This window comes from Protomyctophum bolini (assembly GCF_963924005.1).
Source record: "Protomyctophum bolini genome assembly, chromosome: 5".
Lineage (NCBI taxonomy): Eukaryota > Metazoa > Chordata > Actinopteri > Myctophiformes > Myctophidae > Protomyctophum > Protomyctophum bolini.
This window is the reverse complement of record NC_137866.1, coordinates 7,101,531-7,116,399: the sequence shown is the minus strand read 5'-3', so window position 1 is coordinate 7,116,399 and position 14,869 is coordinate 7,101,531. Positions and strand designations below refer to the sequence as shown.

The 14,869-nt window shown below is 44.9% G+C and overlaps 1 protein-coding gene across 1 annotated transcript; it reads right to left on the bottom strand.

Moving 5' to 3' along the window:
* Positions 1–485: 485 nt before the first annotated feature.
* LOC308315924 (serine--tRNA ligase, cytoplasmic) lies at positions 486–14,869 on the bottom strand. The gene is made up of 11 exons (XM_080764197.1): positions 14,684–14,869; positions 13,932–14,002; positions 13,730–13,810; positions 12,933–13,091; positions 11,793–11,936; positions 9,094–9,249; positions 6,119–6,340; positions 5,378–5,507; positions 4,569–4,726; positions 3,064–3,193; positions 486–1,390 (listed from the first exon to the last, which is right to left on the bottom strand). The coding sequence occupies exons 1-11, from the start codon at positions 14,817–14,819 to the stop codon at positions 1,239–1,241; spliced, it is 1,539 nt and encodes a 512-aa protein (XP_080620323.1). The 5' UTR covers positions 14,820–14,869; the 3' UTR covers positions 486–1,238.

Here is a 14,869-nt window from a genome sequence, read left to right as displayed (position 1 = left end):
ACACTGATATTATTTATTTCAGCTGTTACAATTCCAAACATGACCCACTTTAATTACACTGCGTTTTGAGCTTGTAGATTGGCTATTTTTGCTCCGACCTGTATGCAATGTGGAAATATAGTGGCCCTCTCCATCGTCAAAGTTGCCCAACCCTGCCTTAGGGTGTCCAGACGACCAATGAACACCCGCGGCTAAGTAAAAAGGGGGACATTTTTGACTACCTCTCCCGTTCTATCTTTGTTTTAAAAGTCACATGAATGCATCGCTGTCGCCCCAACGTTGTAATCTATTGCACCCTCTGTTGGATTCTCTTGGTAAATGCAGATGTCCAGGAGTTGCAGAGTAATAAATAAGTGGCTCTTCATCCCTTCGGCATTTAGCTTACTTTGATTATTCACATGTATTAACCGCTTTCCAGGACAGAAATTACACAGCAATTCAACAGACAATTCCTTTTCTCAGAGAACCACTGAATACTAGGGTAAAAAAAAAAAAGAAGCTAGACCAATTGATGCGTACATTTGGCTTCTCCCTGAAGCCAAATGCACACAAGACAATTTGTTCACATGTTCTCCATATTTATTTTTGTTTAAACTTTACAGTGATAATTGCTCTCCACAATTATTTTGTTAACAGTGACAACAAGCAACAATTGCCGATTATTGGAGGCCCAAAACAGACACTTTCAAATACCTACCTAGTAAGGATATACTTTGAATTATAGCCAGTTAACCTTCACTTAGATCCAAGTGCCATTGGAAATATATCTTCAGTTATGAATCTAAAGCTTGTTCAACAGATGCAGGCATTATTACTGGGTCTCATTTTCACCTGACATTCATTCAAAAAATGTCAAGTAGAAACTTTCGTAACTACTGTTGAGCAACATGGTGACAAAGTATAAATGAAGACATGTATGCCTGATTCATACTTGGGTTGTGAACCGAAAATAGCTGATCTACAAACTCACAGCACGTTACACAATCTACCATTTTTGGTGCGACAAGCGGCACACAACCACGTTTAAATCAGGCATAGAAAAGGTTTATGTAGGCAGCTTTGAGAACAGGTGTGTTCACGTGTGGTTCAATCAGGATAATAAGGAACAGCTGAGATGAATGAGGCCAGTCAACACTCTGGGGTGGAGATAACCCCTCTTGAGTGCAGACTTGGGATCAGTTTTAGTTTACCCATCTCTATCTGTGAGGTCAGTGAAATAGCACAGCATATGGCAGAGTTTAAGAGTCATTGACGGACATGTTCTCCACTCCGTCCTGCAGGCCTTCTCCTCCCTTCTTCTTCTTTCCTCCTCCGTCCTGTTTCTTCGCCTTCTTGGACATCTCCTGGTCAATGGGGGCGGCCTTCACAAACTTAATCGTCTCCGTCATACCTGGAGGAGTGGGACGAGAAGAACAAAACTGTCCCCTTCAGGCAAAGTACCACACAAGTCTGTTTCCAATTGTGGTTTCCAAAAAATAGCAGACCTGAGCTTGTAGATCTGCTATTTTGCAATAGCTAAAGCATAACATAATGCCATTTGAAAGCAGTCTATCATCTGAAAGTTTTAAAAGCAGATGTCATGCAGTTTTACCTTTAGTCTTTAAAAGGGATAGTTCACCATTTTGAATTTAGTGTTAAACATTCTGAACTATCCCTTTAATTAGTGGCATGGTTGCGCAACAACTATATTGCACAATCAACCCTTTTACAAAAGTGGAGACTTGCAAACAAACTACAAAGGAATGCCACCAGTGACACAAACAGCCTGAACACCATGGGAATGCACAAGGCCTGATAGAACGCTGAAAAATCCCCCCACACAAAGAGCATAATTCTATTTGGCATATTAGAAATTAATTGTAATTAAAAGGGATTGTGACATAAACAAAATAAGTTTTTGTAATTTTTCATGAGTGGATTGGGGAAAGGATCAAATGTACCATAGCGTAAGAACTCCTAACACTATGGACCAGAGCTAAAAGTACAACAGTGTTAAAGAGAACTCCTCCTAACGCTATGGACCATAGCTAGACAATCGTTAGCTCCCACGCTAGCTGACGCTAAGGAGGAGCTTGACGTGCTGCAGACCTGCAGTGACATGTGAATTCTGTATTGCATAATTTGCAACACAACTGTGCAACTCCACGCTTCCATCGGATAACCTTTTTAACTTATTTCCCATCCATGGGAAGGCGAATGGGAGCATCATTTGGAGCAGCGACGTGCATCATTGCGTCTTTGCATCGTCTTTGTCGCTGGCTTCCATTAACATTGAATGGTAGACCGTATCTTTGCATCTGCCCGTGTTTAACCCATTCTGAACGGGAACCCATTTTGGTGTTAGCATCATGTTATGCTTTAGCTATTGAAAAATAGCAGACCTACAAGCTCATAGCGCGCCACCGAGTGGCGCGCTACGAGCTTGTAGGTCTGCTATTTTTGAAAAATCGAAGAACGACTGACATTTTTAGAATCTGATCTCAGGTCAGAATGGGTTCATCAGACCAGTGTGTGTCCAGTGGAAACCTCGTATGAATCTGATCTCAGGTCAGAATGGGTTAATCCATTCAGGCCTGGCGTAAAATAAAAAAAGTCTTCTAAATAATGACAATTTTCGGAAAGATTTGAGGCACATTTTCAACGAAATAGCAGACCTACAAGTTCATAGCGCGCCACTCGGTGGCGCGCTATGAGCTTGTAGATCTGCTATTTTTCAATAGGGTTCGCGCACAAAATGGGTTAATGGTCAGGGATTCCACTGTTCTGAAATGTGCTTGCAGGCAGCCCCAACCCTGTCGAATGCGCTTTAAATCTTCAATGTTGCTTTCCCCAGCCGTCTCATTTCACTGTTTAAATTGAGTTTATTCCTTTATAGTCTTGAGGTCATTACAGCAGATCTACAAGCTCATACCATGCCACCGAGTGGCGCGCTACGAGCTTGTAGGTCTGCTATTTTTGAAAAATCCGATCTCAGGTCAGAATGGGTTAATCAGACCAGTGTGTGTCCAGTGGAAACCTCGTATGAATCTGATCTCAGGTCAGAATGGGTTAAGTGTAGCTTACCAGGAGGCATGAAGTCCCTGAGCTTCTCTGGAATGGTGATGCCTTCCTCGGTCTGGTAGTTCTCCAGGATGGCGCACATCACGCGCGTGGTGGCGCACATGGTGGCGTTCAGCATGTGCACAAACTCCGCCTATGTGTACGACATGCATCAAGGAAGGGATTTTTTTTTATTATTGCTCGCTAGGTGTGCCATTCTGCTCAAATGGAAGGATGTACCTACTGCCCCTGCCCCGTGCTCCGTCAGTGGCTTCGCTGATATAATAATGTCCTGTCTCGAGTTGGGAGATGTTATAAGGTTTTCAATTGCCGGCTCTGGGAAGAAAGTTTTACAAGACCTGCTGGGGTCCGTTTATTATGACATTCTACCACAACACACAAACTGTAGTGTGCTGTGCCTATGCCTCGGCCAACGCCAAACCACAACAGAAACTAAATCTGCTCTGCTATAAAAAAAATCTGCATTATTTTTTTATTTTTGTAATTATGTATGCATGTATTTCGTGTATATAGATATATGCATTTAATTTTGACTGTCTTTCCGACTATCCTTGGGATTGTGGGTGGGGGGTTGGGTGGGATAGGGGATTGAGTTTAATTTTTAATTTTCATATTTTGATACGTCCGTTGAATACTTGCCCCTGGGTTTGTCACAAAAACTTGAATAAAAAGATTTTGAAAAGAAAAGAAAGAGGGAATTTTCAAAATGCATAATGGAAACTAAAAAAAAAACATTTTTGTTCTACTGTGACAACCATACTGTAGTCTCTGATTTTATTGTTTGTGACAAACATTTGAGCATTACAGTGCCTTCCAGAGACTAAATGTTTTTATAATAGTTATGGGGGGGGGGCGCCCCTCCTCCCCACCGCTAAGCCCCCAACCGGTACGAACCGATAGTCGAATATACTGTAGGATATACATACTGTAGAATATACTGTAGGATATATATACTGTAGGATATACTGTAGGCCTACTCTACATATTCAGGTATAATTCATCATGGGGGGGCTCGAGCCCCGCCACGCCCCCACGGAGTCGCCGTCCCTGGTGCCTTCGTCAGCATTCACATTTACACATCCCGTTCCAAAACGCGACATATACATGGAATCAAGAGTATGTAGAGAGCGTGCAAACTTTCTTTGCCTTTTGGTTAACTCCGTTAACCCTGAAGCCGAGTCAGGCCGATACTACAAATGCCTGTTAACACCTTCTAAACCGGTAGTTCGGTATAGTTCACAGTGAACTACCGGTGTGAACTACCGTGAAAGTGTGTGTGAACTTTCACACGCACACTTTCACGATTCTTCACGAAATAACAGATGCACAAAGAGACATGCTGTGAGCTTGTACATCTTCTATTTTTTGAATAGCCAATGCGCCAAAATCTGATGTGCATTTCACTATTCAACAACACTAAACAAGAACAATTCGGGGGTTTTTTTGGGGTTTCCAACGGTAGAGGTCTTCTTGGAAGTAAAGGCCCTGGAGAAATGGGGGGGTCTCACCTTGTCCATCATCTTCTTGGTCTGTCCGTAGCGAATGCGGAGGCGTCTGGCCTGATAGTCGAGGCAGTTGGAACAGGACACTAGCTCCCTGAAAGCACCGGAGGCAGGAAACCAGGCCTCCAGGTCCAGCTTCTTACTGGCCGCGTGATTTAGGGCCCCTAAAAAGGAAACACGTGAGGATGGTCTTAGCTTAATCCATTTTAACCCGAGATCAGATTCTACAAAATGTCTGTTTGAAAAAGTCTGTTTGACAGTTTTCTGAAAAAGCCAATGTCAGTCGTTCTTTAGATTTTTCAAAAACAGATCTACAAGCTCATATAGCAGACCTATAGCAGACCTACAAGCTCATAGCGCGCCACCGAGTGGCGCGCTACGAGCTTGTAGGTCTGCTATTTTCCAATAGCTAAAGCATAACATAATGTAACGTAAACACCAAAAGGGGTCCCCGCCCAAAATGGGTTAATCCCCATTTACATACTACAATTTAGGCATTTAGCAGACACTCTTTTTTTTATATATTTCTTTGTGGCTTACGCCTTTTTTTTATTGGTTTTTTTGAAGGGACAGACAGTAGGCTGACAGGAAACGGGAGAGAGAGATGGGGGGGGGGGGGATGACATGCAGTAAAGGCCGTGTCGGGAGCTCGGGAGTCGAACCCGCGGCCACACTGCGACTGGATTACCAGTCGGGTGCCCAGACGGTTACGCCACCGCCTGGGCCTAGCAGACACTCTTAATCCAGAGCGTTTTTCAGTAATCACTCATGTGGTTGTGTGTGTGTACGACGTGCGTGCGCGTTGTAACACCTACCAGAGACGATGTTGACGATACGATACGGGATTCCTAACGACTGGTAGAACTCTTCTGCCGTCCCAATCATCTCGTCGAACATCTCCCATGACTTGTTGTCGTGCGGCGAGGCGTACACAAATTGCTCAATCTGAAAATGAAGCGACAATAATTATTGGAATTATTCATGTCATGTTCTACTCGAAGACTTCAACAGACAATGTGGATGTGAAAACACAGACTGCTGGAATTTAAACACTTACAACAATAATTCGACACCAACAGTAAATGTGTCTCACTTAAAAAATAAATAAAAATTATTTATTTATTTATCTTATTTCAAAGAGTGAATATCTCTCCCTTGTGGAACACCATGCCGTGTTTGTTTGGGACGTTATGCTAAAAAATGTCACACGCTATTCCATGGAACAGCATGTACAAAACTTACCAGTAAGACACCTTAACCCATTCTGACCTGAGATCAGATTCTAAAAATGGGGGGTCCGTAGACTAACGCATGCCAAAATGGGGGGTCCTTGAAATTAAACGTGTTGATAATCACTGCTAGAGCCGTAAAAATCTTGTCTTATGATGGGGGTCCCTGGCATGTCTTTTTCAAATGGAGGGGGGGGTCCGCGGGGCAAATTAGTGTCAATTTGGGGGGTCCCTTGACCTGAAAAAGGTTGGGAAACACTGGTATACGGTACGGTACGTCTCAAACGTTTTGGCCAAAGGAGCTCTGGCCGACGATGATGGGCTGACCTTTTCGAACTGGTGCACCCTGAAGATGCCGCGGGTGTCTCTGCCGTGGGAGCCCACCTCCTGCCGGAAGCAGGTGGAGAAGCCGGCGTAGCGGATGGGCAGGTCCTCCGGCTTCAGCCACTCCTCCCGCAGGAAGGCGGCGATGGGCTGCTCGGAGGTGGCGATGAGGTACTTCTCGTCGGTGGCGCCGTCCTCCGACTTCTCGCTGCTCTTCCCGATCACCTGGGGGGCGGAACGTGGAGTACTTATAGCGGTTTAATCATTTTCCTACCTTTCTTTTTTTTTTTAAGATATACATTTGTTCTGCTCTTATTGATAGGATGAAAGTAAAGTATAGTCCGACAGGAAATGGGGAGCGAGAGACGGGGCGGAAGACACACGGAAAAGGCCGTCGGGATCGGGAGTCAAACCCGCGGCACGCCAAAAAAAAGGTACATGGTGCATTTATATAGCGCCTTTATCCAGCGCTTTACATAGATTGTGCATTACATTCACCCACTCACACACACACACATTCATACACCGATGGCGGCGGAAACCATGCAAGGCACCAACCAGCACATCAGGAGCTATTAGGGGTTCAGTGTCTTGCTCAAGGACACTTTTGACACTCCAACTCCAGCTCTGTACGACACCCATTTGCACCCTATGCAACAATAACAAACTGGGAACATACATGCACATGATGTGGGAGTGTCTAGATGTCAATCGTTTTTGGTCTAGAGTTTCAGAAGTACTATCTGAGGTAATGGGAACTACAATTCCCCTCTTGCCTAATATTTTCTTGTTGAATGATGATTCAGCGATTGGGTTAACATTGACAATGCCACGTAGAAGACTCCTGCTCTTAGGGCTGACAGCTGCAAAAAAACTGCTCGTCCTAAGATGGAAACCTCCCCATAAACTTAAGACCTCACAATGGATCCTCTCACTAATGGACATGATCTCTCTGGAACTCTCTATAGCTCCATCCAATGGGGCACAAGAAAACACACTTGATGTCTTATCCACAGCACTAGAAAAACTTAAAACATGCCAACGTCCTTGATAACTGTTGTATTTTCTCCTTTTTAATTAGATTTTTCCAATTGTAATATATCTGTCTCGCCTTATTTATTATTATTATTATTATGATTATTTATCTTGTGATGTATTGTAACCCTGTATCTGTTTCGCTGTTCAACCTGTGGGGTGGGAGGGTGGGGTGGGGGAAAGAAACCCCTTTTCTTTCTTTCTTCTAACAAAAAATCAAATAAAAAACTTGATCACAAAAAAAAAGGACACTTTTGACACCAACTCTGGGCGAGCCCGGGTTTCGAACTGGCAACCTTGCGGTTCCAGTCCGGCCACTCTACCCCTGAGCCACCGTCGCCTTTGATGATGATAAACTCTGGTGAGCGGCCGCATGCATCACCAGCTTGCTGTGAAAAGTTGGGTAGGGATGACCTCGTCTCCTGCACTCAGCAGAACTCAGTGGAGTCAGGGTTCTGACTTAGGCACCGGCCTAACTTGATAAGTCAGGGTTCTGACTTAGGCACCGGCCTAACTTGATAAGTCAGGGTTCTGACTTAGGCACCGGCCTAACTTGATAAGTCAGGGTTCTGACTTAGGCACCGGCCTAACTTGATAAGTCAGGGTTCTGACTTAGGCACCGGCCTAACTTGATAAGTCAGGGTTCTGACTTAGGCACCGGCCTAACTTGATAAGTCAGGGTTCTGACTTAGGCACCGGCCTAACTTGATAAGTCAGGGTTCTGACTTAGGCACCGGCCTAACTTGATAAGTCAGGGTTCTGACTTAGGCACCGGCCTAACTTGATAAGTCAGGGTTCTGACTTAGGCACCGGCCTAACTTGATAAGTCAGGGTTCTGACTTAGGCACCGGCCTAACTTGATAAGTCAGGGTTCTGACTTAGGCACCGGCCTAACTTGATAAGTCAGGGTTCTGACTTAGGCACCGGCCTAACTTGATAAGTCAGGGTTCTGACTTAGGCACCGGCCTAACTTGATAAGTCAGGGTTCTGACTTAGGCACCGGCCTAACTTGATAAGTCAGGGTTCTGACTTAGGCACCGGCCTAACTTGATAAGTCAGGGTTCTGACTTAGGCACCGGCCTAACTTGATAAGTCAGGGTTCTGACTTAGGCACCGGCCTAACTTGATAAGTCAGGGTTCTGACTTAGGCACCGGCCTAACTTGATAAGTCAGGGTTCTGACTTAGGCACCGGCCTAACTTGATAAGTCAGGGTTCTGACTTAGGCACCGGCCTAACTTGATAAGTCAGGGTTCTGACTTAGGCACCGGCCTAACTTGATAAGTCAGGGTTCTGACTTAGGCACCGGCCTAACTTGATAAGTCAGGGTTCTGACTTAGGCACCGGCCTAACTTGATAAGTCAGGGTTCTGACTTAGGCACCGGCCTAACTTGATAAGTCAGGGTTCTGACTTAGGCACCGGCCTAACTTGATAAGTCAGGGTTCTGACTTAGGCACCGGCCTAACTTGATAAGTCAGGGTTCTGACTTAGGCACCGGCCTAACTTGATAAGTCAGGGTTCTGACTTAGGCACCGGCCTAACTTGATAAGTCAGGGTTCTGACTTAGGCACCGGCCTAACTTGATAAGTCAGGGTTCTGACTTAGGCACCGGCCTAACTTGATAAGTCAGGGTTCTGACTTAGGCACCGGCCTAACTTGATAAGTCAGGGTTCTGACTTAGGCACCGGCCTAACTTGATAAATGCTAGATAAAAGATACCGATGTATGTTTGGTTACTACCGGTAGTTTGTAATTTAGATGTACGTACTGTATCCTTGACCACAAATGCTAACATGTATGTTATTTAGATAATAAGCTAAATTGTCAGCACACAATACTCTGAATATTATATAGTACCAACAGCATTAACTCCAGACAAGATTGACCACAACAACTCGGTCAGCCCCGGTCGAACAACGTCAAATTGATCGAACATCCCAGTACCTTGTAAAGTTCATCATCAAACTGGCTCAGCTGGGCCACCTCCTGCATGACCTCCTTCCTCATGAAGAAGGGCGTGTAGAGAGGGGTGTAGTTCTTAGCGTGGAGGACCCTGAGGGCGTAGTTGATCAGAGCCTGCTCCAGGAAAACCAGAGGGCCCTGCAGTGCACACACACAACACACACAAGGGGAGAGTTGAAGCAATGCATGTACAGTATGTGTGTGTGTGTGTGTGTGTGTGTGTGTGTGTGTGTGTGTGTGTGTGTGTGTGCTCGCAAGAATGCGTGCCGATGTCCCTCGGGCGTCCGCGGCAATCGAGGAGTTAACGCATCTCCCGCGTAGCGCACACACACACATACACACACACACACACACACACACTCCCGACATCACAGTTCACCTCGCCTTCACACATCGTAGGATGCATCTTCCATTCTCTATTTCTGAGGGGCGCTAGCCCCTCCTATATACAGGTTTAATGTTTGTTTTAAAAACCCCATTGATAATGAAGGGAAAATGCATGTCATCTTGTCCCTAACACAAACATTAAATGCCATTAAAGGACCACTTTTCAACCTATCTTGTCCCTAACAAACATTAAATGCCTAAAGAGAATGTAATGTTTGTGTTGGTACCGTTTGTTTTGCATCACCATTACAATCATCACCTAATGTGTTAGACTTTAATATATTAGTGCCCCTCACTTCACACGAGTGTGATTTTTATGTATTCATCATGTTATATACAGTCTTTTTCTTAAAAACAGGCCTATTAACCCATTCTGACCGGGCGCCCATTTTGGTGTTGGCATCATGTTATGCTTTAGCTATTGAAAAATAGCAGATCTACAAGCTCGTAGCGCGCCACCGAGTGGCGCGCTACGAGCTTGTAGGTCTGCTATTTTTTGAAAAATCGAAGAACGACTGACATTTTTAGAATCTGATCTCAGGTCAGAATGGGTTCATCAGACCAGTGTGTGTCCAGTGGAAACCTTGTATGAATCTGATCTCAGGTCAGAATGGGTTAACCACACAAACCCCATATGTTGTTTAGTGGAGTCCCATGGGTTTCTCTTTATGATAGTGTATTCCGTTATCTCTCTACATTATATAACTTTGCTGAAAATAGCCCATCTACAAGCTCACAACGCACAGTGTTGAACACATACACAGATCTGCTGTTTTCGGGCTAATGTTTTCCCCCGAATACGGATTATGGGGTTTAAGTGGTTAACATATCGCCACCAACAGGTGAGTTCAGTTGTGGTCCAATGTGAATTTTTTGTAAACTTTTAATCGCCAAGACTAGCTCTGGTCCATAGCTCTAATGCGATGCATTTAGAGCTATGTTACTCTCAACTTCCGCCGCTCGCATAAATGCAGACCCAGCCTCTCGTCTTTAGCGTAAATAAAAATAACGTTTTCGCTACTCGCCAAAACAAAGGCGGGTTGTGTCATTAGAAAGCCTACTTTCCTTAGTGGGAGCACTCTGAGCCCCCCCCACCACATGCAAGGGGATTTTATTTCCACCGGAAAAATAATACTTTGTTACTCGGCTGCACCCTCTACCGATATTGCCCAGAGAATTGCCTCATAGAGAATATTTTCCGGTGAAACAAAAACCCTTTCTGGCCAAAAAGTACCGTTTATACGTGTGGTGGGGGGGGCTCAGAGTGCTTCCATTAAAACACATTCTGTACAAAACACGTCTGGAAACGTCATAAGGATCAGAAACGAGTAATACCTTAGACGTCTGTGGACGTCCTAGCGACGTCCAAACGACGCGGGGCGAGATAATAATAATCAGAATTATTCCAATTTTTTTTTTTGGCATTTCGCTTTTCGCTTGCCGTATGCTAACGCTCTGTGCAAGTATTAGCTTGTCATTGACTCCCATGTTAGCGCGGCGGAAAGAATGACTCGTATCTCCTCATCCAGGGCGCTCTCCGTGGTGATGAATGGATCGATATGCTGGCGCTGCATTTCTGCTCCTCATCCGTCTCTCCCGCAAAATATGAACGCTTTTTGGAGTTTATATAAATATATTAAGATGATCGGGGATTATGAGCTCACTTTGTCAAGTCAACTTTTTTAAGAAAGTATTTCCGGTTCTTGGCTTTCAGAGTAAATGCGATCAGACTACTCTGGCACTATAGCGGCCTTTATTTTGATGCACGTTGGCGTACTCAATGTGTTAAGGAAAGTACGTAGGCTGTCCAATGACACAACCCGCCTTTGTTTTGGGGCGTAGCAAAAACGTTCTTTTTTTATTTACGCTAAAGACGAGAGGCTGGTCTGCACTCTGCATTCATGCGAGTTCCGGAAGTTGACACCAAGTCACGTGAATTTTGTCACCAGTATAATGCATCCCGCATAACGTCCGGGATTGACGTTGACATGTGCATACCCTCTATTTAAATGGGTTTCTTTTTGTGGCTTTCGCCTTTATTTTATTTAATTTTTTATGGAGGGACAGACAGTAGGCAGACAGGAAATGGAGAGAGAGAGATGGGGGGGGGGGGGGGGGGTGACATACAGTAAAGGCCGTCGGGATCGGGAGTCGAACCCGCGGCCACACTGCCAGACTGGATTACCAGCCGAGGTGCCTGGACCGCTGAGCCACGGCCCAGGCCCATACCCTCCATTTGACATGAACGCCTGCTGCAGCCAGTGGGGAGCGCACGTCGCGCGCTAAAGCCTTACCTTCAGGAAGTAGCCTCTGCTGCCAGCCACGACGGCTCCTTTCTCTCCGTCGAAACCGTCGATCATGACCACCAGGTCAACGTGGGAGTACTTCTTCTGCACGCTGCAGTCTCCCCAGGTACGCTCCACGATGTTGTCTGCGTCCTGACGTCGCAAAACAACAGGCCATAGGGGAGGTTAGAACTTAAAACCCATTTTGACCTGAGATCACATTCTAGAAATGTCTTCTACATCCTGACAGTTTTCTGAAAAAGCTATGTTTCTGTGTCAGTCGTTCTTCGATTTTTCAAAAATAGCAGACCTACATGCTCGTAGCGCGCCACTCGGTGGCGCGCTATGAGCTTGTAGATCTGCTATTTTTCAATAGCTAAAGCATAACATAATGCTAACACCAAAAGGGGTTCCCGCCCCAAAATGGGTTATGGAAAAGAAGCGATGAGAGAGAGCAACTACAGACAGGGATTTTTATATAGATGAAAAATCCTAATGTTTTGATAACAATAATATGACATTTATAGCCAAAGCCTTTAGTGTTTTTCAGCTTGTTTCAAATGTTTTCTGGTCCCAACCTGTAATGCTATACATACAATTATCTCGATCATCGACCCGCTTTGGGATTTTATTTGATTTATTTATTTGGTGATGGCAGAGGAGAGCAATCTAACATTGCTGTGCTTGCTTTCACTTCAAATCAAATTAGCTTTGCAGGACAATCAAGTTTGACACTGAACTTCCAACATTGGGGGGGGGGGGGGGGGGGGGGATAACTGTCCTAACACTGGAACTAAAAATGGAACTGTTTTTGACTGAAATGCTTGTCTGTAATAACCTCTAAAAAGGAATGAAAACAAAGTAAACTGTCCTAACACTGGACCACAACAACAGGCAATGCAAACAAAATACAAGCCAAGCCTTTACAATTTACATGACTATTATGCAACTCCCAGTTGGATTCGAACACAGGTCTCCCACAGATTCCCACGTGAAAAGCAAACATCTTAAACCACTAAGCCAAAGGGGATACCCCCATAATCCGAGGGAGATATTACACTTTTTGTTTAGGTCATCAGGCTGAGGTTGTGAGCCACTCTGAGCCTACATATACTTTGGTGCAACAGTGAATTATGCAGGCCAACTGACCTCATCGTTGCTGATGGGTACAGTGGGATGCAGGAGGTTACCGATCTCTCGCTGGTACTCAAAGCGCTCCGCCTCCAGCTTTATCCTTTCACTGTCGGTTTTCTGCACCGCCTCGTCCACCAGCGCGCGCACCTGCTTGATCTGGGTGACGGTCAGCTCCTGTGGCACATGAGAGAGAAACAAACGTTTACAACATTGGGAGTGGACAAAGAATCTCTTTAGTTGAGCCTGAAAAGTTCATGGCAGCGATGTTTCTTTGGAATGTGGATCAATAGCTAGTATCTGGCATGCAGACCTGACTGCAGTCTCTAAGTTCGGCACAAACGAGGGACTAAATTATTTTCGCTCCTATGCCACCAAAATGTGGAACGCCCTACCAACAACAGTCATTAAGACATGTGAATCCCTTGACTCCTTCAAAACCGCTCTCAAAGGGCACCTACGGACGGCTGCAATTCGAAACTGGCCCCCGTAAAATCTGAATCCCCCCCACCGCCCCCCCCTTTTTCCCCTCACTGTATATGTTTCTTTTCCCTTTTTTCTTCCTTTATGATGAATTCCTGTTCTGTTCTTTGACTATATGGAAGTGTCTATTTGTACGTCTCTAAATGTTTTGATGAATTGAACATGGTGGACCCTCTAGTAAACAAGTGTAATGCTTTCGTTTCGATTGGGTCGTCCACTCACAGTTAACAGTCTTTGTATTGAGTTTGTGCTTGAAATGTACTGTATTCTGCAAATAAATCAATCAGTTACAGTTTCCTACAGTACACACACACACACACACACACACATACCGATAATGTCTCGCCGGTAAGAGCTTCCAGATTCTGCGCTTCTTCGGGTATTGTATCGTCATCTCCAACAGGCTCCTTCTTCTGCATTCCCCCCAAAACATGAAAATGAATAATTTAGTTCTCAGGTCAGTCTGGCGTGTAGAGTTACTGTATACACATTATGACAGCTGGCTACTGTCCTAAATATGGCTTCACTGTTCACCTTCATCTTCTCTCCAATCTTCTTGCTGCAGAGATTCTTGGCCTTGTTCAGGTTGTCTGCAGTGAAGCGACCTATTAAATACAATTATCATGTAAATATAATCATTCGTGGCTTGACTGGAGCATCTTTGGCTTTCATTTGGTTCTTCTGTGCTGCTGATGCTGCTTGAAACAGCAAAGACCTTGATGACAGACCGCCACAGGCCGGCCCCAATTGCATGATCATCACTCTCTAACATTGGTTAGACTAGAGAAAATGTGACACAAACTGAAACAAAGAACGTTAGTTACTTAGTTTAATGTAACTAAAGCACTCAACATTGCATTCGACAACTCCTGCACTCTTATATAGCACTAGCAGTAAAGTTCCTCCAACGCCGGTAAAGCCGCAGGGGCAAGGTTGACTATGCTCCCATCTAGACTAGGAGGATTGCATCAGATTGTGCGTTAGATCAGATGACGCACCGCACCGGCACCGGTATAGCTTCATTCAACAGAAACATCAGCCAGCTAACGTAGCTATGCCTAGCTGTGGCAATTGTGACTTAACTTAGTTGTTTACAAGATGGACAAAAGTAAACAAATAAGTGGCAGTTAGCGAAACGAAAGGCCAATACTAGCTGAAGAGTTACCATATGGTAATGTTTTGATTAAATGAAATGGCACTACATTTAGCTGTGCTAACGTCACCATTAGCCACGTTAGCCAGCGTGCTGCTAGCATCCAAGAGAAATGACACTTAAAAACACATACATTTTCGCCATTCGCTATCTGTGTTGACAAGTTTGTCCACCAGAGTAACATCTTTAAATCGCTTTCTCTGGATCTCACGAACGGCTTCTGGGTCGCCGCCCTTGTCGGCTCGAAACATGTCCAAATCCAGCACCATCTTTCCACGCTGGCTGTCAAAGAGTAAAAGCCTCAGTGCAGCTCCGGCTC